This window comes from Quercus lobata, chromosome 5, assembly GCF_001633185.2.
Source record: "Quercus lobata isolate SW786 chromosome 5, ValleyOak3.0 Primary Assembly, whole genome shotgun sequence".
NCBI classification, from domain to species: Eukaryota; Viridiplantae; Streptophyta; class Magnoliopsida; order Fagales; family Fagaceae; genus Quercus; species Quercus lobata.
In genome coordinates, this window is record NC_044908.1 from 60,423,280 (window position 1) to 60,451,064 (window position 27,785).

Sequence of the window (27,785 nt, forward strand, 5' to 3'; positions counted from 1 at the left end):
CCAAGTGACACCTGCAATCACCTGCAATCAGATTGATATATGTATCATTTTGAAAATTGCCAGCATCACCTGCAATCACTGCTGGGTAGATATGGATATATTTTCTATTCAACTTAAAGTGATGTGTTGGGTTAGGTTGTAAATTTTCTTTTTATTTTTTTTTGTGGAAACTTGGATTGTTCTGGTTTGGGTAAGTAAAAATTTCAATCAAATGCTAACCCAAATAAATTGCATTATTAAAAGGACAGTTCAACGCCAACTAATAATAGGACTAGGACATGTGTCATGTCATGTGCAATGCACATTACTATAAATTGTTATTAAAATAACAGTTTGACTCCAAACATGTTTGAAACTTGGAACTCTTAACTATTAATAGGAACATGATGTGTGTCTAGCCCCACACACACACAAACACACACATTTATTTGGGATAATTTTTTAATGCTAAATTCCATTAAACTTAACCCCAAAACAGACAGCAGGGACTTAAGTGTTACAGTGATGTAACTTTGGGGGGATCAATCATGCATTTTGATAATTCATGAGGAATGAAATGTAAAATGTGGTATAATTTAGGGTGGAAAAGTGTAATTCCTACTCCCCTCTTTTTTTTTTTTAAGTTTGATAAAAATATAAAAATAACACTTGATTTTGTAAATTGTAATTATTTATTCAACATTAGGCTTAATATTGAAAATTAAAAGAAATAGAAAGACAATATTAAGAAATAATATAGGATAGAACTTATTTGGTGGAGTGGTCATCTACACCACACTATAGATTCTTGTACATATATAGTATATACATCTACGTATTGTAATTGAACTCACATACTTGTGGAGATTGAAAGAGTACTTGATAGTGAAACAAAATTATTTGATTGGGAAGATGACAAATTTAATTGGTAAGAGTAGTGTGGCAATCCAGATCTGTTTTGAGAAGTGGAACTACATGCCAAAAAGTGGGAAAATATACCTCTTATAAGTCCTTCCTCTTACATGGGAATTGACTCTCATGTGAGAGGGAAGACTTATGCATCGAATACATGATAAATCTTTTCTAAAAAGTGACACTAATGACCAAACTCAACCTAATTTGACCTCTGTGGATTAATGTGCTCATTGTTCTTGCAAATCTTGGGCTGACAACTAGAAGTTGGTCTCTTCCATCTTTTTTGTTCAATTAAGATTTTAAACATCATTTATAAAAATTTAATATATATTAATTAAGGCAAAGGGATTCGAATGTTAAAAATCTTCATTGAAAATGTTAAGGAGCATCAAAATCATTAGTATATAAAAAGTTTAGCTGTTCATAGATATTGTAGCCTTAACCATCAAACCGGACCTCATGAGAACCGACAAACTGATGAACCAAAACAAAAATTTGGTTTGGTATGAAAAATTTAGGGTTTACAAATAACTATGTTGTGTAGTAAAATAACAAACCAAGTTAAAAGAAAAAAACCCATCCACACTATAAATACTTTGTTTTTGTTATGGTTTAAAAATTATTAAAGATTTTAAGTAAAAACATTGGTTGGTTTTTTCTACTGTGTCACATATGACATAATGTTGACCTTCACAATAGTTAATCAATCAAAACATCATTAATTTGTGAGTTTGTTTATTCTCAACTTTATTTTTCTTTTCGAAAAAAAAAAAAAATTTTACCAAATTTTCTCTAGTCATCCTTATTACATAAAATAGTTAAACCTTATTATGTAAATTCATTATATATGAGACATATTAAATTAAAATATTTTAAAAGTCCTTTTTTTAAATAAAATATTTGTAATACATATTTCGAGTTATCTTTTTTTATTTTTACAAAATATTATTATCTTTCTAAGTCTCTTATTTTACTTCTTTAATTTACTTGGCTAGAAACATATAATCCTACTGCACATTCCATTAGCGATCCTACCATGCTTATGTCTTTCTCGGTAAAATTCGGAAGAAACTAGTTATTGTTCTATCAATTTTATTCTATATTAGATAAAATACTATATCGGTACCTAAACCTTACTAAAAAAGAAGATGGAAGAATTCTAATAATGCACAAAAAGTAGAAGAATTTTTTTTAAAAAAATTATGGACAACAAATCAAATTTTTGATAAAATTAAAAGACAAAAAGTAAAACAATTTCAATATTTAGGGATAAAAAAAGAACGAAAAAGCTTTCAGTAAAGTTTAGGGACTAAAGTATTTTACCCTTTCATATTTTATATACTAAAAAAAAAATCTCAAATTTTTAAAATTTTTTATTATGTGAAAAATAGGAGTTAACCCGACCCGTCTGGCCAAACCCAAATCCGTTTGTGAGGAAAGTAGAATAACATTATCCAGATTTCCAAACAGACCCGTATTGTCTGACTCCAAAATGAGAAACCCTATACCTATATAGCCTCCATCGTTGCTTTATATAACGCCTCAGCAAAAATCTCAAACTCGGCGGCTAAGCAAAAACCCTACTTCTCTCTGTGAGTCTCTCTCTCTCTCTCGCTAGAGATTTTGTGTTTAGGGTTTCATATTTCTGTTTTTTTTTACTCTGTTGAATCTGAGCTTAATTCAATTCTCTATTGTGGAAATCTTTCAGAAAGGTAAGCAAAAATGGCGGTGCCGTTGCTGACAAAGAAGATCGTGAAGAAGAGGGTCAAGCATTTCAAGAGGCCCCAGAGTGATCGCAAGATCTCTGTCAAGGTACTGTGGTTTCTAAAACATTCAGATGTGTTGTTTTGCTTTATGTGTTTGTGAAATCTTTTTGTTTTTTTTTTTTATAGAAAAGTTTGAAAATTTGATGGGTTCTTTTGGATCATTTCCAAATTTTGCTTTCTGGGTAGTTTTTATTATGTTATTTGATTAATGGGTTTGTTTATTTGTTTTGTTTTTTGGGTTATTTTCAGTTTTGTTTTTTTAAAACTGCGTTTCATGGTGAAAATGATGATTGTTTATTGTCGCCCCAGTCTTACCTGCATCATCAAGATGCAGGGTGGTGATTGACATGTTATCTGATTCCAACAACCTAAATTTAACTAGTTTGGTTTTACAATGAGTGTTATAGTTAGTTTCTTATTCCATGTTTTTTGGTTGTCTTTCTGTTAAATCAGTTAATCTGGGCTTGTATGTTTTACAAGGTTTAGATATTTTTGTCACTTTAGTCAATGTTTGTTGTTTGATTCTTCCGTTTAATTTTATATACAGCCTATATTCTCAGGTGGTTCAAGTGGGAATTATATGGGATTTGATGAGATAGTATGTAATTTCTATTACTTTTTGTTTTTGGGGGATGAAAATGAGTTTTATGCATTTGATTTATTGAAATTATATGGGAGATGATGCTACCTTTTGACACCCAGTCTTACTTGCATCCATTGATGCAAAATGGTGATAATGACTAAACTTGTCTGATCCCATTTGCTTTTCAAGCTATCGTTGTTTTTATATTGAGAATAAAGGTTTTGGTTCTGTTTGCAATGAGATGTGATGATGTTTAACCATCATTACTGCAATTTTGTGATGAATACATACATGCACTACCATCTGATCTCTGTTGCAAATTAGAATACTTGTATTTATCTAATTATTAATTAGTTAGTTTCTATTATGTAATTTTATGTGAATTGCCTTCTAATATTTATTGCTTCACTGAAGATATTTTTCTGCGCGACCAATGATGCAAACTGTTTATCATTTCTGACAAATCTATGATTATCTAATAAAAATCACCATCTTTCGGCTGAGGTTGCAGTTGTAGATCAAGGATTTTAGACTTTCTTGTGTTTTATTGGGTACCTCTGTTTTTGGAAGAGTATATTTGTATTTGTTTTGTAAGAAGTAAACTGTTTTGCCCATGGTATCTAATGTCCAGATTTTATGCATTGCAGTAGCTGGGCATTTCGTGTATAGGGCATAGATAAATTTACTTACAGGTCTTGCGACACAGTGAGCTTGATATGTCATTGGCTTCCTGTTACTATAACCCTGTTTACATTTTTCCTCCCCTATTCTTATTTACAAAAAAAAAAGGAAAAATCCTCCAATGTTGTTAGCTTGGTTTGAAACTGCTTTACATTAATAATTTTGGTTGAAACTACTTTTTTTTTTTTTTTTTTTGAGAAAATGGTTGAAACTACTTTGCATTGATGATACAGATTGGATTTACTTTGTATTGATTACTTTGGTTGTGTGCTTCTTTGACAGCCAAGCTGGCGTAGGCCAAAGGGTATTGATTCTCGTGTAAGAAGGAAGTTCAAGGGATGCGCACTGATGCCTAACATTGGCTATGGTTCAGACAAGAAGACTCGTCATTTTCTTCCTAATGGTTTCAAGAAATTTGTTGTTCACAATGTGAAGGAGCTTGAGCTACTGATGATGCACAACAGGTAAAGTGAAGGCAGCCCTTGCAATCAGTTTTTCATTGTCAATGTGGCTATATATGCTTATGTGCTTATGTTGGAATTTTCCCTATTTTTCAGGACTTACTGTGCTGAGATTGCACACAATATCTCCACAAGAAAGAGGAAGGAGATTGTGGAGAGAGCCGCCCAGCTTGATGTTGTTGTGACCAACAAGCTTGCCAGGTTGCGCAGCCAGGAAGATGAATGAGTTTTAAAATCCGTAATGTCGTTGGATTATGTTTTGTAGTGAGCTTTTTTTATTACTGTGAACTTCTATGGAGTTTTCAATATTTTTGCCAAGAAACTCTTGCTGACAAGAATTTTAGGTTATCTATTCTATTTTACAACAGATTATGTCTGAGTTGTGTTATTATTCCATTTGAGAATCTCTTGAAATATATAGCTTTGTTAGTAAGGTCTGTTTACAGTTCTTACCTGTTCTACCCATTTGCGTTCAGATTAGAATTCAATGTTATGTTTCTTATGTATTATCTTTTTCGCTAGAATTGATCTTTACTAAGATTCTATCAAAGTTATGGATTTCTAATTGTTGCATTTATATTTAATAATCGGAGTTTCACTCTTAAATTTGGTAATGAAATTCATTTTGGCGCGACTATGAAATTTTTAATATAAACCCAACACGCAAAATTGATCACAAAATTTTTTACAACTTGCTATAAAACTCTTACATGGTAGAGTGTGATTAGTGATGAAAAAATGGTGGGTCTATCAATTTGTGTAAAATGGTTTACCTTGTTACAGGATTAAAATAATTTGTGGTCTTAGAACTATTCTGTAATACTATTAATTCTTTGTTGTCCATATCAAAATTTAATTCTGTAATACTATTAATTCTTTGTTGTCCATATCAAAATTTAATAATTGAGAGATGTGTTCAATAACTACCTATTAACACATGTTTATCAGTTAGTGAGTTTGTTATTTTTTTTTTTTTTGACATGTCTCACAATTATTGGGTTTTAATACTGCTAACATGATATAATTTGATACCAAATAGCTTCTCCTCACCTAGAAATTAAATTACTTGTATTTGATTATAAATATCAACAATAAATTAATTGCTACAATAAAGAAAAGTAATTCCTACCACTACGTTGGTCCAGTTTAGAAAAATATAAATTTTTAGGAGAATATTATTTTAAATAAATACAACTTACAAATTTCAGAAATTAACATCATTAATTTAATTTTTTAGTGTGATACTCAATTTTCCAAAAAAGAGTAAGTCAATAAAGATGAGTATTATTTTGGGTGGGCAAAAAAGGTCGGCCCATTCCTGGAACAATTTAGGCCTATTCAGGTTTATCTCAGTCCAAGACAGGTCATTCAGGTGTATTTCTGTCCAAGACAGGTCCATACTTGATAGGTGGATAATGAAACACTCTACGCAAGGTAAGTAATGTCTTGGAGGAATCTGCCCGCCGAACATAAGATTCAGTGTCAAGCACAAGTTACTAGAGCGCCATTTCAATGGCGGGGCAATAGGGCCCATCTTTGATACATGATGAGATAGTAAACCAAACCCAAGAGGCCATCCAAACTTTGTAGGAGGAGGGACCCATTGTCAAGTAGAATATTCCCCCATCATGGTAGACCCACTAAAAAAAGAGAATAAAATAGGAGGAAGGGGCAAGAAATAGAGATTGAACAAAAATTGGGGGAGAGACACATGAGAGAAGTGAGAACACAGTTTTGGGAACAAAGAAATCATGCTCGAATTTCAACAAGGGAATTTGGCTGTTCGAAAGCCTTCTCGGTTGGGCTGGTCACCCATCACAAAGCAAACCATTTCTGGGCCCTCCCATTGTGGATTACACCCGATTCAGAACACAAATAAATTGGGGGTCTGGGCCTAATCAAACCCAAAGTTGTCGTGGAAAGCACCACCACAATTATTTTCACTTATTTTAAAAAAGAATTATATCTTAGGACATCTATAATTTTTTTCACGTAAGACTTTGTGTCCTTGTAATTTTGCAAGCCAATATTTTAATATTAGTCAATAACTTTTGCAATACACTGAAAGTTTAACAAAATATAGTTTTTTTTTCTTTCTCTTACATATTCTTTTCTATAGATATTAATAGACATTTATTATGATTATTTTTGTATATGGAATTATACATTCTACTATTTTTCTTTAAAATGATGTTCCAAGATTCCAATGAAGACTTTAATAATAACTTTCTCAAAAAAAAAAGGGACTTTAATAATAATAATAATAATAATAATAATGTGTAAAATTGTGAGATTTCAAAAAGGTTATGTGCTACAATATTATGAGGACAACCATTTTTTTTTTTGTTTCTAAAAAAAAAAAAATATTGAATGGTGGGATGGATACTGGATAGTTCAATATACAAACACTCATACGTCATAAGAACAACCATAATTACTATAAAAAATACTTAGGTTATGTTTAGTAATAGTTTTGTTTTTTATTTTCAATTTTTTTTTTGGGAATATAAAGAAAAAACAATTTTCTTGTATTTTTGAAATCAATACCTTGTTTGGTTAGTTAAAATTAAAAAAATAGTTTTTTGAAGAAAAAAAAAAGAGAAAATACTAAAATATGTTGTCACCAAGAATTGAACTCTAATGCTAACTCATTAAATGAGACAGATTCATTAAATTAAATACGTTTTTTCATTAACTTTTGAAGATTAGAAACTGAAAACAGCCTTTTGCATGTTTTCAGTTTCCTTCACAAATTAAGTTTTGAAAATAGTTTTTGTTTTCTGTCCATTTTGGGTTGTCAAACAAGTTTTTTATTTTCAAATATAGAAAATTGTTTTTAAAAATAGAAAATAAGGAGAAAAAACAGTTACTAAACATAACTGTAAGGACACGATTCGTGACGGACCGTAATAGTGTTGGGTTCGCACGTAAAAAGGCCCAAACAATATCATTTGTAAAGCGTGGGTTTGAAAGGCTAGGCCTTGGTCGCCAAACGGTGGGTTTTACGTGATATCCATACATGGTTAAGTCGTCTTCGCCTTAGGAGTCTTTCTCCTGGAGGCGGGCTGGGAGGCTCTGGTTTTTGGCCATTTTTCCCAACCACCTCTTTGCACACTAACTTTTACATTATATAGTCCTTCTTGGTTGATCCTAGCCATCCACTTGTAGGTCAGGCAGGTACTTAGTTCTGTACCTGCCCCATCAGTTGTCCCCTCTTACTTTAATTTTTGTTTAGTCGTGAGGATCAAAGTTACACCGTCCAAGCGTCTTTTCTCATTAATATGATCAGAACGTTGACCAGTGCATTTAATGTGGAGGGGACGTATTTTCCTTGAACCTATTTTGCACCGCCCCTCCATGTGGGCCCTATTCCACTCACATCCCCTTCAGGGGATTATTTGGGGGTGACCTTCACTAAGACGTTGCTCTTCTCATCAGAGCTTTGGAGTGCCGAGGACAGGGTCGTCCTCAGCTGTTCTCCTTAACCCCTCGGCCTTTGATCACTCGTCCTCGGCACACTACCTCCTCGGCACGGGCCCCGAGCCCGGATAGTGCGTGGGCCAGATCATAAGTTTCCCGGCCCTACAATAACCTTATTTAATAGTTTTATATAAAAAAACAAATATCATAATTACTTATTTAATAGTTTTATGATAGTTCAATCCTCCAATAGTTTTATCATAATTACTTATATAAAAAATAATTATGATAGTTCAATATCATAATTACTTATTTAATAGTTTTATAAAAAAAACAACCATATATAATAAATACAATTAATATATACCATAATTATCAAATTTTATATTTAATATATTATAGAGAAACAAAATCAATATAAATAAATGTCTATTAATAACTATCATAATTATCAAGTTTCATATTTATATACAAAATAAAAGAGAGATAAAATAATTTTATTCTTCAATAAAATCATATTTGGGTAACTTGCAAATTATACCCCTAAAATTTGGGGATGTTTGGATTTTATTCCCCAAAGTTTGGAGGTGTTTGTATTTTATACCTTGAAGTTTGGGGGCGTTTGGATTTACACTCTAAAATTTCAGAATTTGGATTTTATTTTTTGAAGTTTAAGAGTGTTTGGATTTTACACCTTAACGTTTTAAAATTTGGAATTTACCCCATAAATTTTAGGGGTGTTTGGATTTTACTCTACAAAGTTTGGAGGTGTTTGGATTTTATATCCTGAAATTTGGGGGCGTTTGGATTTTTTCATGCATTGCATGAGTTGTTAAGTGTTAACTATTTTTTTTAAAAGGAAAACTATATGTAAAGGAAAATACCTAGGTACTTTCAGAGTATAGTGAAATAGTACTCATTCTTCTCACATTCTTGGTAGGGTGGTGGACCCCACCATGAATGTGAGAGGAAGGAGTACCATTCATCATACTTCGGAAGTATCTAAGAATTACTCATATGTAAAGATAGTTTTTTCGTGTTTTCTTGTGTTTAGTGATATCAGAAAAAATGGGTCAAAAGAAAATTATCTCTACATTTATCTTATTTAGCTTGGTGTGAGATAGAATTGTTTTCCAGAAGTGGAAAACAACTCTATCTCACTCGTCAAACATAGATAGAGTTATTTTCTTCTAGAAAAAAACTCTTTTTCACGCCAAGCTAAAAAAGAAAAGGCAAACAATAGTTTTCTAACTCATTTTAAGGTTGCTACAAAATATACGAAAATGAGATAGTTTATTAATTTTGTTTTGGGAAAATAATTCATTTCCTAGAAATTTTTAATGTCGAAACAAGCAGAGAGGCTATAGGAAACCTTACGTGAAGATATTTTTTTTTTTGCGTTTTCTTGCGTTTGGTAGTATCAAAAAATAGTGGGTTAAAGGAAAATTTCTGTGAGAAGCAACTCTATCTCGTGCCAAACTAAATAAGGTAAGTTAAAAAATAATTTTCCGATGCATTTTAAAATTGATACAAAACATAAGAAAATGAGATAATTTTATGAGATTTTTTTTTTTTTTTGGGAAAATGTTTTTTGATGTGATTTGGAAAATGTTTTGTTTTCTAGAAAATGTTAATGTTGAAACAAACAAAGCATAAATTAAAATTAAAGAACAACAAAGTATGAGGGGTTTAAAAGAATAAAAAACAATGAGTCTTTTTTTGGGGCAGGGGGCAAAACTTAGTTTGGTATTTTTTTTTTTTAAGGACAATTAAATTAAATGCAGTTATGTGTTTGAATTGATTTGAAAAGATTAATGTAGTGCACCAAAAATACTATACTTAAAGTATTTATTTATTTATTATAATTTATAGTGAAATTCTTATTAATGCTAATAGTAATGTGAGTGCTCACAAAGTCTGTACATATCAATATTTTATGGAATCTTTACAGACCATGGATGATTTTCTGTAAGGCTAACCATCAACTAATTTGAGTGTGGAATTAAGATTACACTAATATGTGGGTTCCAATTTGCTTAACTAGTAAAGTCTTGTGTTATTGAATCAGAGATCTGAGAGTTAAACCCCACCTACACTAAAAATCTATTAGTGTATTGACTTGATGATAAATATCAATCATCAACAACGGATGTCATAGATTGAAACTTTATTGCACCTATAAAAAAAAAAAGAATTACATTGATAAATTCAATCTTATTAACTATGTGTTCTATATACATTTACTATTTTTTTGATAAGCTCTATATACATTTATTATAATTGACTTTATATGGAACTATATGTTCTAATATTATGTGTTTATTATGATTGTGGCTTTAAAATGGAACTATATATTCTAAAATTAGGTATTTATTATAATTATGCATGTATATGAAATTAAATATTCTTTTTTGAAATCCTGAAATTAAGTGTTCTACTATTTAGAGAAAATATAATGTACTAAAATTCTAATGAAGGGTTTAAATATAGAATAGAATTTAAACTTAATTGAAAGATATATATATATATATTAAAATAATGATGTATAAATTTATAAGACATCAAAAGTTTATGTGGTATATATATAATATTATGAGAATAAACAAAAATCAAATGATTTCGTTTATATATATATATATATATATATATATTACAAATTATATAGATGAATCAATATCATTCTTGACAAAGAAGTTAGAAAAGAGGAAAAGAAAATGACCTCTCCAATTAGCTGCCTATCAATCTTGGTAATCCCTCTACTGGTCACCTCTCTTTTCTACCAAGCTTCAAATGCAATAATTGAAGTGAAGGCTGACCAAGCCTTACTTGATAGCATTTGCCAGGAGACCCAGGACTATGACTTTTGCATGTCAACTTTTCATGGAGACGAACGTACTGCTCTAGCTGATCGAGATGGTCTTGCCCTCCTTTCTATTGCTATAAACACTGATACAGTACAAGCTACCATTGATCAAATCCTAGATATTCTTAAAACGCTCACTGACCCACTGGATAAGTATCGAATTCAGAATTGCCTAACCGATTTTAGTGATGCACTAGTGAAATTGAGAGCTGCATACACGGCTTCAAGTGCAAAGTCTTATCGGGAAGTGATAGGTTTTATTACGGATGTAGCTAGGAAAGCAGTCGATTGTGATGCTGAATACAAAAAGAGCCCCCCCTTACGTGAATCACCGATATCAGATAACACTCTCAAAGTGACTAAGCTAACTGATATTACTTTCGTTATAATTAATACTATCATTTCAACATAATGTATATGTGATCTATAATTTAAAATAAAATAAAAAATTTCAAGATTCTTATAGCTCAACTGGTATTTTTTGTTATTTCCAATAAAGATATTCAAGGTTCAAACATGTTTGAACCTTGAATATTGAATCCTTTGAATTATCAAAACATGCATGTACACCTCCACCTTCAACTATTGAATTATCAAAAATAAATTAAATCTGTTTGTGTTAATATTTATGTGTAAACCTCTCTCTCTCTCTCTCTATATATATATATATTTATATAATATCATTTTTTTGGTTAACTTATATTTAATACTTTAGTAGCTTAAAATCACAACTAAAATTGATAAGAAGAATATCAAATACTTAATTAGTTGATTTTTTATTTTATGTTAAAAAAACTGGAATATAATAAGAAATGACTTCATATATATTATATTTACCTAAGTCTTGCTCTATTATAAATATATAACCACTATTTTGGTGACGAATGTTTTCTTTAAATTTGTAATGTCTATTTATGTTTTATTTTCCCCCTTTTTTTTTACACCATATTTTTATAACATGTTTCTTAGAAATAATAGTTAATTAGAATCCTAGATGAAAATTTTATCTTGTAATATATGGTTTCCGTCCTTATCAGTCTGACGCTTATGAGCATATAACATAATCATATTATATGATTATGTTATATTATAAAAAAAAAAATTTATTATTATTATTATTTTTTATAATATAACATAATCATATTATAATTAAGAAATAAATTAGGCATGAAATCTTATGCACAATTTCCTTATTAAGGTAATTCCAGATATTATGTGACATATATATATTTTCCTAACAAGCAGCTACAAATTTGTTAAGATATTATATATGATTTGTTCGAGATTCTAGTAAAAATGAAAAATCTACCGTGATTCTTTTTTCCTTTTCGTTTTATTTTTCTCAAAATTTTCCATATCTCAATTTTTTATTATGCGTCATTATTCTCGCATACAAATATTGGGGGGAAGTTTTAAATTTTTGTAGTAAGAAGCCCGCTATAAATAAATTAGTTCTCTCTTTGCAAATCCAAGTTATATTGTCTGCTTTATTTGAAGCTATTTCAATGGGGTATCAGCATATGCCATCACCTTCGGTAAATTAATATTTCTTCTTCTTTTTTTTTGGGTCCAAACACACTTGTTCAATGTATCAGTATGTATATGCATTTTCTTTCTATTTTATTATTATTATTTTTTAAAATTTTTTCTTTGAACAATGATCCTGTCCAATCTGCAGATTTGTATCTTGAAAGTGGAGATCACTTGTTGTGATGAGTGTCCCATTAAATTGAAGAAGAAGTTGCTGAAGACTAAAGGTGTGTCTTGTTTTTCAATACACAGTATCTATTTGGAAACAACTTATTTAACTTTTTGTTGAAATTTTTTTTATAATTTTTTTTATCTTTTTCACTTATACCATATTTTGTCACATGTGATTAATTTAATTTTCATATTTTTAATTAGGAGTGACTTCAGTCAATATTGATTCAAAAAAAGGGACTATCACGATTATAGGTGACATAGTTCCTACAATATTAATGCTAGTGTTTGAAAAGATTGGCAAACCGGCAGAACTTTTATTCTTTGAGAAGTTCCCCTCACAAGAGAAAAGTGGTTCTAATGTCAAGAACAATGTCCAATTTGCATGCGATGATAATTATGATGATGATGAGTATGTATCCAAAAGGAGCAGTACTACTCGCACTAAAATGCATGGCATCAAACATGGTTGGGGTGGATGTAACAGCAAAGTTGGTCGTGTCCCTCCCTCTAGTAGTTCAAGGTTTTTTAAGACACCATGGCCTGCATATAGATCATTCTCAAGGCCATTCCCTAATTCAATATGGCATGGTTTTCCCGGGCTTTCTCAACAACCACCACCTCTGCCATCACCATATGGATGTTTTCTATCAAGGCCTCCACAAAGATACAACCCCATTACCCACTACACAAGCTATTGGGACAATTGCCACCTTTAATTGTGAGATATAGCTAGGGTCATTCAAGTTGCATTTTCATGCATTGCTCATGTTACTATTAGACATGGCATGGTTTGTGGGTTTTTTTTTTTTAAACAACCACCACCACCACCACAGGTAGCATATAGATGTTCTTTCTATTTCCCTTTCTTCTCAAGATTAAATAACGAATTATCACTAGTGTGTCTACCTCACCTTTTTTGTGTGTGAGGGTGTCTCCCTCTCGCCTTTTTTGTGTGTGAGAATGTATGAGAACACATATAATTGAGAGTAAATTTATGGTTTATCATGTTTTACTGTCACTGATCATCAGATCATAGTGTAAATTTATGATTAATGATTGAGACCATCCTTTGTTGCTTGGATTCGAATATGTGGCACAATTTTATAATCTATCAATTTTGTTTAACCCAAGCTCATAGCATTTTGCATGTTTGATTATCAATTTTACACAACATAAGTACAATGGGTTATATGAAACATGCCATTAGCTTCCTCTCCCATACTCATTAGTTGCAAGTTGCAGTCATTGTCCCTTTGGCTACATACCATCTCAATCTAGTTTCACTTCCCTTAAACTTATTCCAAAGTATCTAATCTTTCTTCAATCCATCCCACTTATCCATATAGTTCATCCTAGAATATTCCGTTCTAGTTATTAAAGAGGATATTAGGTCGATGACTTAAATACCTCATCCATACAAGCTTCACAAAAGATTGTCATTAGTCTTGGTGTCCATTGAACTCTAAAATTTGAGCTATTTTGGGATGGTTTAGTGTTTGGATTTGAAGTCTCCTTTTTCTTACCCATCTAAACAAAACATAGGTTTGTTAATGATGTAACATGATGATCCATAAAAAATTAGGAACAAAAAAAGCTTTAAGACAGATCAATTGGGACTACTGGTCTACTGCAACATGGTTCATACCATTATTTTATATAGAAAAAGGCTTCTTTTTTTTCCCTAAAAAAAATATTCTCAACTGAATCTTTAAGACATATCAATACCATAACAATCCCAACACAACAGCCATCTCAACTTAAAAAAAAAAAAAAAAAAAACCCTTTAGTTGCCAGTACTAGCAACCAATGAAGTGAAAAGCAATGTAGCAATAAACTAGTTAAGATGATGGGCTGAAAAAACATGAAAAACAAATTAAAATAAGAATTGAAACTTTTCAACAGTAGAGGAAAATATACTGCAACACAGGATTATATTTGCTATTTAGAATAGAACATTTTCAGTCACAAGATTTCAGCATTTTCACACCTAAGAAAAAGTCTTTATAAGTTACATACGAATTCCTCTCAACAAATTAAAAGAAATAACAGGAAGCAATAAGGAGCACTAACCAGAATCACTCAATCAAAAGGAATAGCCAAAGCAAAAATTTTGGAACTCGGTTCAAATAAATCCTTAGTTCTATTCAATTGAAGGACAAAGTTTGCATCCCAAAGTTTCAATTTCAGTACATGTCTTTCTCCAAACAGTAAATCAGATGAACACTTCCCATCAATTCTCACAATAGTATAATTGTTAACATAAATTCGACAAGCGTTCGAACACCTTGAATACACTGAATATAAAATGAAGAGCCTAAAGTTTATTCCTACATTGCTAAAGTTGAACTTTAGGCTCTTCTTTAGCCTTCACCACTAATCAATAAAACTCTTACTCAAAAGTTCAGTCCGTTTTACTCCAAAGCAAAGCAAAACAAAAAAGTGAACATATATAACGGGCAGGCAGCAGCTATGTCTATGTGGTCAATTCTAAGGCGAAATGAAACTCCTTGAATACAACTTGAATTGAACAACTATTGTAGGGAATATGCATGAAACTCTTAAATTTGTGAGATGTAAAATAGAGAAAAATATGCGTAAAAATAATAATAATAAAAGACAATATTTACGTGGTTTGGCAATTTGCCCACATCTACGAAATTGCAATAATTTCACTATTCACAGTGAAAATTACAAGAAGTGGTAGTACAGTTTTCTCTCTCAAAAGAATAGTTTTTTTTTTTTTATTCTGCACATAGGATTCACAATGGGCTACGAACGGGCCAAAATTTTTCAGTCCAAGCCTCTACCCCATGGACTAAGCCTCAGAAAAGAAAAAAAAAAAAAAATCTCATTAAAAACAGTAACACTTTTATTTCGGGTCAGATCATAATCCGGATTAAACACAACTAGACTTTACAAAGTCCAACAACTATGCCTATGCATTCCAACACCTTGAATACATTGAATAAAAAATCGAGAGCCTAAAGTTTATTGCTAAATGAAGAGCCTAATTATAGTCCAAAGTTCGTCCACAGAGGGCCATTATTGCATTTTAACAAATGTGAAAATAATATTAAGTTTTAGCCATCCAACAAACATCATAATAACAAATAGCCAAATTAGAAAAAAAAAAAAAAGGAAATATGCTCTGTTGGATGTGATGATAGGAAAAGTACCACTGGAGAGTTTTTTTATCTAGGAAATATTCTAGTTTCTTCGATGAGTAAGAAGTAAAATTTTATCTCTCTTTCTACTGCTGAAGTTGAATACATTGCTACGAGAAGCTGCTGCACTCAACTTCTCTAGATTTAGAAACTCATGCTCGATTATGGTATTTGTCAAAAACATCTGACCATCTATTATGACAGTACGTGCTATCAATATTTCCAAAAATCCTGTTCAACATTCCCAAACAAAGCACATTGAGATTTGTCATCACTTCATTCATAAACTGATGGAAGATGGAATCTTAACTCCTGAGTTCATTCCTGCCAAAGATCAAAGAGCTAATCTCTTCACCAAACTTCTTGTTGGCCTGCGCTTTGAATTTCTACCCCAATCGATTGGTGTCCTATCTCTTGACTGATATATTCTCTCATGCATTCATGCATTCCATCTAGTTCTTTATTGTTTTTAGGTTTTCATGTTTATTTGGTGTAGACACCTCATTTTGTACCCATTAATAAACTTTGGTTCTTGGCCCCAATGATGAGCTTGACATATGTCAACCAAGGGTAATTAAAGAGTTCACAATAGTTTGGAAGTAATCACAACTCAAAAGCGCTTAAATCACTTTGAAAACGATGCTGAAAAATGTCATTTCCTCATTGTTTTTACAATAACTTTTGATCCACATATAATTTTTTAGTAAGGTTTGTTTTATTGGAAATTAGACATTTTGGAATTCAATTTGAACATATATTTTGCATGATTTGGATTTATATTTAGTGAGTTATGGCCGTTTGAAATTAGGCTACCAGTGTAGTCGAAATTAGGGTTTTTGGGAAGCATGTGTACACATGCCTCCAACTTGCGTAAGCAGACTCATTACCAGACCACCAAAACTTGAGTTTTGGGCCCCCAAAACATCATTCTTTGATGGGGGTTGACCCTTGGGAACATCCAAAGGCCTCATTGATTTTTTTTTTTTTTTTGCTTAAAACACATTAATTGGTGTAAGAACCATGGTGAACTATGATGTGGTGATCACCTTATAAAGACTTCAATGGGAGGGAGGGTGTGTCACATGTTCTAGCTCCATTGAGAGCATTAAATGCAAGATAGATTAGGATTTATAACTTAATATCAATAGAAATAATTATATTATCATATAGTTCCCATATTAGGATTTTACCAACACTTTTGGCAAACAGTGAACCAGGATGTTATTAGCTCCATCCTTTCCTGGCTAAATTCAGGTACATTGCCTCATCTTGTGAACCATACTTTTATTGCTCTCATTCCAAAAATAAAAAATCCAGAGTATATTACTGAGTATCGACCTATTAGCTTGTGCAATGTGTTGTATAAGATTTTTTCAAAAGTTCTAGCTAATAGATTGAAGAAGTTGTTACCCACAATCATCACTGAACACCAATTTGCTTTTACTAAGGACCGTCTTATCACTGATAATATCATGGTGGCTTTTGAGACCCTCCATAGTATGAAAAATTATAAATCTGGAGATAATGGCTTTATGGCTCTCAAGCTTGATATGAGTAAAGCTTACGATCGGGTGGAATGGTCTTTTCTTGAAAATTTGATGAGAAAAATGGGTTTTTGTGAAGAATGGGTTGGCCTAATGATGGAGTGTGTTAGGATGGTATCTTATTCCATATTAATCAATGGGGAACCGAAGGGGTTGGTGTATCCTTTGCGAGGAATCAGGCAAGGAGACCCATTTTCTCCTTTTTTGTTTCTCCTTTGCATGGAGGGGCTGCATGGACTTATTAATGGTGCATCAAGGAGGGGTAATATAAAAGGATTTTTGTTGTGTAGAGGAGGACCTGAACTAACCCATCTGTTATTTGCAGATGATAGTTGTTTTGCAGGTCTACTTTAGAAGAATGTGAAAAAGTTCTCCAGATCTTGGAATCCTATGAGCAAGCCTCGGGTCAGAAAGTTAACAGAAATAAGACAGCCATTTTGTTTAGCAAAGCCACTCTAGATACTGCAAAGCAAGCAATCAAATCTGCCATGGGACTCCAAGAAATCACTGAGTATGAAAAATACCTTGGTTTGCCTTCTTTGGTGGGGAGGAGGAAAAAAGAGAGCTTTAATTTTATAAAAGAAAAAATTTGGAGGAAGCTGCAGGGTTGGGAAGGGAAATTGTTGTCTCAAGCAGGCAGGGAAGTGCTTCTTAAATCCGTCATCCAAGCTATTCCAACTTTCACTATGGGTTGTTTTAAGCTCCCGTTGGGTTTATGCAATGATATTGAAGCCTTGATCAAAAATTTTTTTTGGGGCCACCGTGGAGACCGGAGAAAAATTCATTGGGTGAACTGGGGAGTGTTGACATATTCAAAATCAGTGGGGGGATTGGGGTTCAGAGATTTGGCTTTATTTAATGACTCCTTGTTGGCAAAACAAGCATGGAGATTATTAAAAAATACAAATTCTCTTTTCTACAAGGTTTTCAAGGCAAGATTTTTCCCCAATTGCTCAATCACGGAGGCGAAGGATTCAAGATCGGGTTCCTATGCTTGGAGAAGTATTTTGCAGGGTAGGGATGTGCTTCTTAGGGGTTCAAGGTGGTGGATAGGGAATGGGAAATCTGTCAAAATTTGGCAACATCACTGGTTGCCAAGAAAAAATCCACCTTTGCTGTCATCACCTCCACTACCTTCAATGGAGGATGCAACAGTGGATATTTTGATAGAGGCAGAGCAAAGGCAATGGAACCATGGGATGATTGATGGCTTTTTTGCCCCACAAGAAGCTGAATTAATAAAATCAATCCCTCTTGCACAAGCTGAATCTGAGGATATAATTTTTTGGCCTTGGGCGAAGGATGGAATTTACACATGTAAATCCGGATATTGTTTCTGAAGGAGGAGGCAGAGCTGGTAGTTCCGGATGATGGCGAGGGGTTGGATAAAAGCCTTTGGAAAAGGATTTGGTTGCTACATGTTCCAAATAAGGTGAAGAATTTTATCTGGAGAGCTTGTCGAAACTCACTGCCAACCAAGCTGAACTTAGTGTGCCGAACAGTCATCGAAGACCCCCACTGTGATAGATGCCGTGAAGCTGATGAACATACTCTCCACGCTCTTTGGTCGTGTCCAATGCTTGATGTTGTTTGGGCGGACTCTGAGCAGTGGGCATGCCGAACGTCCATACAATTTCTGGACTTTAGAGAGTTACTTTCGTGGATTATGAGTGAACACCATAAGCCTGAACTATTTGCAATAACGGTCTGGGCGGTATGGACTCAAAGAAATCAAACACGACAACAACAGCCTTGCTGTAATTTGCACCAGCTGGCGCAAGAGTGTGAAGGAAGATTGGCTGAGTTCCTGGAAATAAATCCTCTACCTTTACCTCAGCCACGCTCTCCACAGCCTCAGGTTCATTGGCAGCCTCCACAGGCTGATGTGGTGAAGATTAACTTCGACGGAGCTAATTTTTTGGAGACAAACACATTGGGAATTGGCGTTGTTGTTCGTGACAGTGCTAGCAACGTTCTTGCTTCCATGTCACAGCAACTCCCTCAAGCATATTCTGCAGAAGAGATTGAAACAGTAGCTGCGTGTAAGGCCCTTCAGTTTCCTTCTGATATAGGTATTATAGTTGCTGTCCTAGAAGGAGACTTGCAAATTCTCATGAGAAGGTTAGGGGAGAATGTAGAGGTGCTGTCCTACAGTGGAGCTTTGCTTAATGATGTGCGTCGTTGTTTTTGTTTTTATAATCAGTTACGTTACTCTCATGTAAAGAGGGAAGGTAATAAGGTTGCTCACAGTCTCGTTAGGTATGCTAAGCATTTATCTGACTTTGTTGTGTGGATGGAAGGTATTCCACCGCATTGTTTTTTTGTCATCCAAGCTGATTTAGCTGGAATTACTTAATAAAAGTTCATCGTCTTCCTTCTCAAAAAAAAGAAAGAAAAGAATTATAAACATATTTGGCAAGACTAAGTGAGGGTTTGAATTTAAAACTGGTGAAAGTGTTGACATATTTGGCAAGACTAAGTGAGGGTTTGAATTTAAAACTGGTGAAAGTGTTGACCATAGTAGATAGATACATTTAACTTTGTTAACTTTCAATTTATCACCATTTGTGTCTTCGCATTAGGTATTTGTGCCTCCCTCGTGAGAACTTCCTATTTGAAACATGCACGATAAAATTAAGTATCTTTCATATAAATTGTAAAAGGTAAATACAATTATAATATGCTCTGCTAACTAGCTCAAACTCCCCCCCTCCACCTCGGAACTCCCAAACACTTTGTGCATGGGGAGATGCTAATAGCTACAAGGTCCTTGACTACTTTTGTTCAATTAAGTACTTTAAGTTTCAAATTTATTCATTTCAGACTTTCATCCAATTCCATTAAAAATTTGCCATTAAGTATGCATAAAAAAATTATAAAATATTTTTATTAATTTTATAGTTTTTTTTTTTAATGTGAGGAAAAAAAATTTAATGGCAATTTTTTAATGGAATAGAGCCAAATGTATGAATTGAATATATTTGAAACTTAAAGGTTTCAATTGAACAAAAGTAAAGTTAGAGGATCTCTCTCTCTCTCTCTCCTTTAACCATTCTACAAACCACAAATCACAGCAAACTGCCTACCAAAATCACAGCCTTTCTTTCTCAACCAAAAACCTCACCAAAATCATAACCAATCCATATTTATTTTTATCAATTTGTCATTAGTATTTTCCTTCTCTCTCTCTCTCTCTCTCTCTCTCTCTACCCATTCTACAAACCACAAATCACAGCAAACTGCTCACCAAAGTCACAGCCTCTCTTTCTCAACCAAAAACCCCACCCAAATCATAATCATTCAATATTTATTCTTATCAACCTCTCATTAGTACTTTCCTATTTTTAGACAACTTCTCATTAGTACTTTCCTATTTTTAGATAATGTAATGTATGCTTAAAAAATAAGTTGCCTCTCATTTTGTCTCTTACATCGCAATTAGAGGGAAATTCTATTCTTATCATTTGCATTTACATGGTGTGTGATTTAGAATCCATTTATAGTCCTTAATCCATTTATATGTAAGTATATATAGACACGAGAAAGTGCACATTCAAAATAAACTTTTTCTTTTGGTTGAGAACTAAGGATCAATGGCTTTCAAAGCGTTTGTTATTTTATATGTCTTGTTATATTTTGGCTCATTCCATAATGAAGCCATAGTAAAGGGGAATAATCTCAATGATTTGAATTCAGAATTACCATCCATCAAAAATATTTTGGTATTTTCCATTATATGCTCGTCAATTGTTTTACTTGTGCAAATAATATTCATTATTTAATGTTCTTTTTTTTTCTTCCTAAATATTGCATGTGAAGTTAGTGCAAAGGCAACTGCAATTTTCGTTCTAAGTATTTGCATTTACTTATAGCTTGAGATTTAGTCTCACAATAATAAGATTTTATCCAGACTAAGCATGGAGACACCTATGATTGCGTGGATATATACAAGCAAGCAAGTTTTAAACATCCTTTGCTTTAGAATCATACAATTCAGGTTCATATTATTACTTCATTTGCGTTTAATATTTCTTCAAAATTTAAATTCAATTTCAAGGTATTGGAGAAAAGGAGCAGGGCAGGCACAAGGTTACATAGTCCACGCCATAATCATTTTGAAACTTATCATTTTAATAATTCATATTAAATTTTATAAATCTAAAGGTGTATATAGTGACACTTTATTTTCAATTTTAAATGATATGAAAGACTATCAAATCTAGGAAATTTTAAAAGTTTCATCATGCTTGCACATGGAAGACTTGCTCTGACACCCCCTGACATGGGGGAAGTTAGAGAAATTATATAGTACTTTGGTGGACCCTGTCATTTGTCCACCATTCCACTAAGAGACTTCCACTTGTTTAAAATTATTGAATCAGTAATCAGTTTCTGTTTAAAAAAAAACTATAACTTAGCAATTTTAAACATGTGGGAGTCTTTTAGTGGAATGGTAGACCACGTCACTTGTCCACAATGAGAATCTTATAATTTCTCGGGAAGTTGGGCCTTGCGGCTATCGAAAAACAACACAACGGAATGATGTGTAAAATAGGAGTCAAAGGTATGATTCTACTTCGATCTATGGTTTGTCAAGCCATGATCAAGACGAAGAGATAGAAGAGTGTTACAACAACTCTTGATGAAAATCTACAGGTTTCATTATAATAATCAATTTTATCAAACATCAACTTCCTTTACCCAAGGTCCCCTTACACCCCCTTTTATAGTACAAGTGCACCTAAGGATAACAATAATGATAATTGTGATAAACAAGGAAATGAAATAAACTAAATATCATTTAATTCAAACTCAAATAGGCTCCTAAGTTAGCTAAGATACTAATAAGAGAGAAAAAAAAAAAAATCAATTAAGGACGTGATTTGCTGCTTTCCAACTTCTACCTCTGGACTTTTGTTGAAGATATCTTCCGTAGCACTTGTGTGTGATTGGCAAATTAACATTAAGCATCTGTATGGAAACAACTTATCTAGTTTTTTGCTGAAAGTGTGTTAAAGTATACTTATACCTCAAAAAAATTTGAAAAAGTGAGAAAGAAGTAAGGTTTTAAAAAATTGTACATGAAAAGTAAAAACTAAAGTTTAAAGCTGATGTCAAACTCACCCAAAATGAGCAACATAATCTTGTAGATATGCTTGATCCCAAGTAACTCTCAAATAATTTCCACAAATTGTCATTATTTTTTTTTTTGACGTCCAAATTGTCATTATTGTCTTGGTTATTGTTGACTTCCAAATCTCCAAGGTTGCTGCCACAAAATGCGTCATTCTTGTCCATGAAAATCAGTTTTATATATATATATATATATATATATAAAATTTGATGCCACTCTAACAACTCGGATGCTTATTTGATAATATTTCATTTTAAATGATATGTTGATTTACTGAAGTATATAAAATACTCAACAGATGAGACCAAGCCATAAAGTAAGAAAACTAAGAGCCAAAATGCTATCCAAGAAGCTGTCGCCTGGTCATCGTTATGCAAAGATAAAGTTAGATGAAGCTTGCCCAAAAGGGACTGTCCCTGTTCTGAGGGTCGCAGACAAAGACCAATTGAAAAATGTATCAAACTTAAACAAGTCTCGATTTTTTCCGAATGATCAGTGGAATCATGGTTTAGAAGTAAGTGAATTATATGGTTTTCTCTTATTTAATGTTTGTCGAAAATTTTCGTTTTTCCTTTCTCTTCTTCATTTTTGTAATGCAACAAGCAATCCTAGGGAACTGAAGTATTTCACCATCAAATCCTTTCTACAACAAAGATTTATTAATGACATCATACAGACCAAACATTGATTCCAAAAAGTTATGAAAATTAGTTAAGAATTATAAACCTAAAGCAGAGATGCAAGTAAAAAACAAAAAAAATCAACAGAGAGAGAGAGAGAGGAGAGAGAAATAACCTTTTTTATGAGAAAAAACTATGCAGAGAATGGAAGAGAATGACAAATTTATAGTGAAATAGTGTGAATAAGAAGAGACAAAATAAGAGAAGATGAAAGGAAAGATGAAGAGTGATATTAAAGTAGATGATAGTGGGGAGATGAAAAGGTAAGGGGGGGGGAGATGAAAAGGTAAGGGAGGGAGAAAGGTTGGAGTAAGTGTAAATATTTAAAAAAATAAGTAAATGTTAAAAAAATTAGAGAAAAATTAGAAAGAAATAGGATAATGATGTGGTGGAAGTAAATAAATAAGTAATGGGCTGGATTTATTATAGGGCGATAATGGAAGTAAATAAATAAGAAGTGGGCTGCATTTATAGGGCTGGGATTTATAGGGCTGAAAATTATAAAAACCATTTTAAAATTGTAGGACAAATTATATTTATAAAAAAAGAATGACGTGGTAGCTGATGTGGCGCAACGTGAGAGTAGCAGTATTAAACGCTACGCTTTAGCTTTTAGTAATATATAGATTAGAGTCTTTATCTTTAATGGAATGATCATCCTCATAGTTTGCATGCATTTTTTTTTCTTTTTCTTTTTGATAATCAGTTTGCAGGAATATTTGCAGGAATATTTGCGAAAACAACCCCAGACAAAAAGTATAAAGGAGTCTCAGGCGTGATGACTGTATGGAATCCAGAAAACGTTGGACCTAACCAATATAGTTCAGTTGCAATCTCAGCTGAAGTAGGAGAGGGACCTGACTACACTCGAATACAATTTGGGTGGACTGTAAGTATTAGGGAAGAGAAAAGGATTGGACAATTGGTCGGTTATCATTAATTTTTATTTGAGAATGGATGCGTTTGTATAAACGGTTAGAAAACAGTGTTTTGAGTTTAAAATAAGCATTTGTAAAAAAAGTTATGGGAGTTGTGGTTGCAAACCAGAGCTTTGGGTTTTGAGTTCTAAATACGCTCTTTTAATCTCTCAAATATAAATTTTTTCTTACATGATCATGACTATATATAATTTATAATATGAAAATGTGGAATTGGTAACTATTTGTGGTATTCTTCAGGTGTTCCCATTCCAGTTCCAGGACAGTTTCACTCATTGGTTTTTTCAAGTAACCGTAAGTATTTTTATCTTTAAACAGATTTAAGGTTCTTGGGAGGATAATATATATATATTTTAATGAATATAGTACTAACTTAATTTGATTTCACATGTACTGTACATGAACTAGAACACAACAAATGTTCCAGGATGTTTTGATCTTAATTGCCAAGGTTTGTACAAATAAATACCCAAGTTCCAATTGGCGCTGCTATACATGATGTCTCTGACTACGGTACCGACCATCAAGTGTTTTTGCATTTCAGCCTCCTCCAGGTAATAATTACCTTTTATGTTTATTTTATTTTTATAAGTTGTTGGAAAGCTGTGTTCTAAGTTTAAAACGAATGTTTTTAAAAGTTACGAGGAGTTGTAGTTGCAAAACAAAATTTGGGATTTCAAAAACGTTCTTTTAGTCTTCCAAAACGCCTTACTGAATGGACACAAAAATTTGCAGAATTTCTGATCTTCAATTTTTTTTTTCCTTTTCCTTTTTCTCATTTTTGATAACAATAGGATCCAGAGAAAGAATCACCTTGGTGGCTGTTTTATAATGAAGAACCTACACCAATTGGGTATTTTTCAAACAAACTGTTCACTAAGTTAAGCGATGGAGTAGACACATTGAAATGGGGAGGCTATGTTTTCACTCAGCCAGGTGATGAGACTAGCCCTCAAATGGGTAGTGGAAAATTTGATAATGGAATATATCAACGAACTACTAACATGATTAATGTACGATATATTGATAACAATTATCAATTAGTTGATTCGCCAAATGATATTCAAACTGTGGAGTCTCGTTGTTACTTAGAAGGAGACCAGTCATACAAAGACGACAAAGTAGGTTATACCTTTTTTTTTTGGCGGAAAAGGTGGCATAGAGGAGAAATGTAATCTTTAGTTGAAAATAATTTCAATTTTCAAGTAATATTATCCATGATCATTTCTTGTTAAAATAATGGAAATTTTTGAATTTTTGTCCCTTTATTTATGGGGCGTTTTTATTTGTGTCGTAGATTTCTTTTTAATGTTTTAATTTAGTTCCTAGAGAAATAATTGTTGAGGAAGTGAAAAGGATTTTTAGGGTGAAAAAAAAATCCAAAATCTCTAAACCAGACTCATGTTACCCTTATTCCAAAAATTCAAGAGCCAAAAATCTTAGGAAATTTTAGACCAATAAGTTTATGGGTAATTAGACATCACTACCTTAAATCATACCATAATGTGGTGTTTGGTACAGAGTAATGTTTTAGGATTTCTGAAAATGTTTAAAGATTCTCATGTTTGTTTGTAAATCATACTAGGGAATCTGGATTCCCCCTTTAACCCACTTTCAGTAGGAATGTGGATTTCCTTTAAAACATGTGAGTATTCAAATTTCCAAGCTTAAAGGAAATTATATTTTTTATAAGTTGACAATTTTAACCATTTTTCCTTATCATTTAATCAATTGAGATAAAATATAAAACAAATCATCAATATCTTTTCTTTTGTCTTTATCTCTTCCTGCCTAAACAACATTATCTTTTTCCACCAAAACAACATAAACAAGATCGATAACTTGATATATTCATGAGCAAAATTCTATTTTGGTTTCACGTGTGGAAAAAAAAAATTGAAATGTTAGACTATAGTTTTAATAAATTTGTCATAATTTACAATTTATATTTTGTTTTTCATTATTTATTTAGAGGAAGATTTAAAAAAAAAAAAAAGACTTATATTGGATTTACAAATCTAAGGATAGAATGGGAAAAATAAATAATTCAATTAAGAATCCTAGGAATAAAACAAATATTAGAATCTCACATTCATAGGAATCTTATTAGTTCCCAATTAAACCAAACATAGAAATAATTACATTCTTAGACATCTAGATTACAAGACATCACATTCATAGTAATTTGGATGCCAGGAGTAATGTGGATTCTCTTGTACCAAACGCCACATAAATTACACTTTATGCCCTAAGCTTTCGGAATGAATGCACAGTTAACACCCTAAACTAAACCATAACTCGCGTTATAATTTGCACCCTCTATTATTTTGGACGGAAAACCAAAGTTTTTGGTACAAAATGTAATTGAGAGTATAATTTTTGGTGGTAAAGTTTAATTTCTTCTTTGTTTTTAAAAGATTAAATTGATGGGGCAATTACATCCTTTCATGTAATGTCATGTTTTTCCGTTCCAAGTTATTAACCCAATTGACGATGGGGTGTGAAGTATAATACGGGTTATAGTTTAGGGTGCTAATTGTGCATTTTGAAAGCTTATGGTACAAAGTGTAATTTGGGTATAATTTAAAATGGTAAAATGTAATTTCCCCTAATTTATTTAACACAAAATTCTCACCAAAATTATAGTAACTAGGTTAAGGCCCCTTCTTAATAACTTGACTTGTCCATTCTATTAAGCTTTTGTCCCAAACATAAAAGGTATTGATAATGTTATTATAGTTCAAAAAAAACATTCATATGATTGGCAAGAAGAGAGATGAATTGGTTTCATGGCCATCAAGATCGATTTAGAAAAAGCTTATAATAGACTAAAGTGGAGTTTTATCAGAGAAGTCTTGATGAGTTTCATGTGCCATGTTAAGGACTCAACACCTTTACAAGTTAGTGATGAGTTTCACACGCTCTAGGCTTGGCCAGGGTGATTGGCCACAAACTAAGCGGTACCACCCACCCTACCCTACAGACTATATATATTCTAGATTACAATCTATAATTTATATCAAATTTTTATCTCCAACAACGTTTACCTTTTCTATTTCATTTATGAAAATAAGTGCGAGACAATGAGATTAAAAAAAAAAAGTTTGCTGCTCTCAAAAAAAAAAAAAAAAGTTTGCTTCATTTGTTTCAATGGAAAACCTTATGTAAATATATTTTTATGCTTTTTTTTTTTTTAATGTTTGGTAATATAAAAAGAAAATGGTCAAATGAAAATGATCTCTTAACTTCCTTTATTTAGTTTGACATGAGATAGTATTTTTTTCCGCTAATCTTTTTTTGGAAAACGACACTATTTCACACCAAGTTAAATAAGAAAAATGACTCTATCTCACACAAATCTTAATAAGGGAAGTCAAGAGAAAACCATAACTACAAAATGTAATTTTTGCATTTCTCGAGAATTATTCAAACCCAATAGCACCCCAAGATTATTTTGCACAATATTTATTTGGGATCATAGTTATTAAGTTGATTTTGGAAAACACCAAACCAAATAAATTGATTTTTAGTGAGACCCATCATTTTTCCAAATATATTTATATTGAATAAAAAAAAATCGTTAGAAGTGGATGTTATAGGTTGAAATTATCTTCTTCTTTTTTTTTTAACACCTTCTAATTTTTCATATACATTAAAAACATTATGATTCATAGGATGGAGTTACAAGCAGAATGATGAACTTGAGGAAAATGAAGGCAAGCCCTCTTTCTTTTATGTAGTAGCAGGGAGGAAAAAGAAAAAAGAATAAAATTATAAGGGGTGTTTGGATTTCTAGTTTCCATAACTCATAACTCAAAAATGGTGGGACCCATGACTCGAAAGTTTGTTTGGATTTCAATAACTATGTTTCCATCACTCAATTTTCTAATTTTTGAGTGATGAGTTATGGAAACTTAAAACACATTTTAGTTGTTTTCAATTTCCATAACTCT

At 32.2% G+C, this 27,785-nt stretch overlaps 1 protein-coding gene, 1 long non-coding RNA gene and 4 other non-coding genes across 6 annotated transcripts; all 6 read left to right on the plus strand.

Moving 5' to 3' along the window:
* Positions 1-2,379: 2,379 nt before the first annotated feature.
* Positions 2,380-4,891, plus strand: LOC115992940 (60S ribosomal protein L32-1). The gene is made up of 4 exons (XM_031117188.1): positions 2,380-2,486; positions 2,603-2,706; positions 4,207-4,388; positions 4,482-4,891. Exons 2-4 carry the CDS (start codon positions 2,617-2,619, stop codon positions 4,609-4,611), a joined length of 402 nt encoding a protein of 133 aa, XP_030973048.1. The 5' UTR covers positions 2,380-2,486; positions 2,603-2,616; the 3' UTR covers positions 4,612-4,891.
* LOC115993444 lies at positions 2,940-3,021 on the plus strand. The gene has a single exon (XR_004092980.1). It is a non-coding gene; the product is annotated as a small nucleolar RNA U31b (small nucleolar RNA).
* On the plus strand, positions 3,335-3,417 carry LOC115993446. Its single transcript, XR_004092981.1, has one exon. It is a non-coding gene; the product is annotated as a small nucleolar RNA U31b (small nucleolar RNA).
* On the plus strand, positions 3,480-3,556 carry LOC115993418. The gene has a single exon (XR_004092958.1). It is a non-coding gene; the product is annotated as a small nucleolar RNA Z195/SNORD33/SNORD32 family (small nucleolar RNA).
* Positions 3,669-3,753, plus strand: LOC115993419. Its single transcript, XR_004092959.1, has one exon. It is a non-coding gene; the product is annotated as a small nucleolar RNA Z196/R39/R59 family (small nucleolar RNA).
* An 18,733-nt stretch (positions 4,892-23,624) lies between the features above and the next one.
* Positions 23,625-24,991, plus strand: LOC115989214. Its single transcript, XR_004091844.1, has 4 exons — positions 23,625-23,783; positions 24,073-24,126; positions 24,241-24,386; positions 24,627-24,991. It is a non-coding gene; the product is annotated as an uncharacterized LOC115989214 (long non-coding RNA).
* The last annotated feature ends 2,794 nt before the right edge of the window (positions 24,992-27,785 follow it).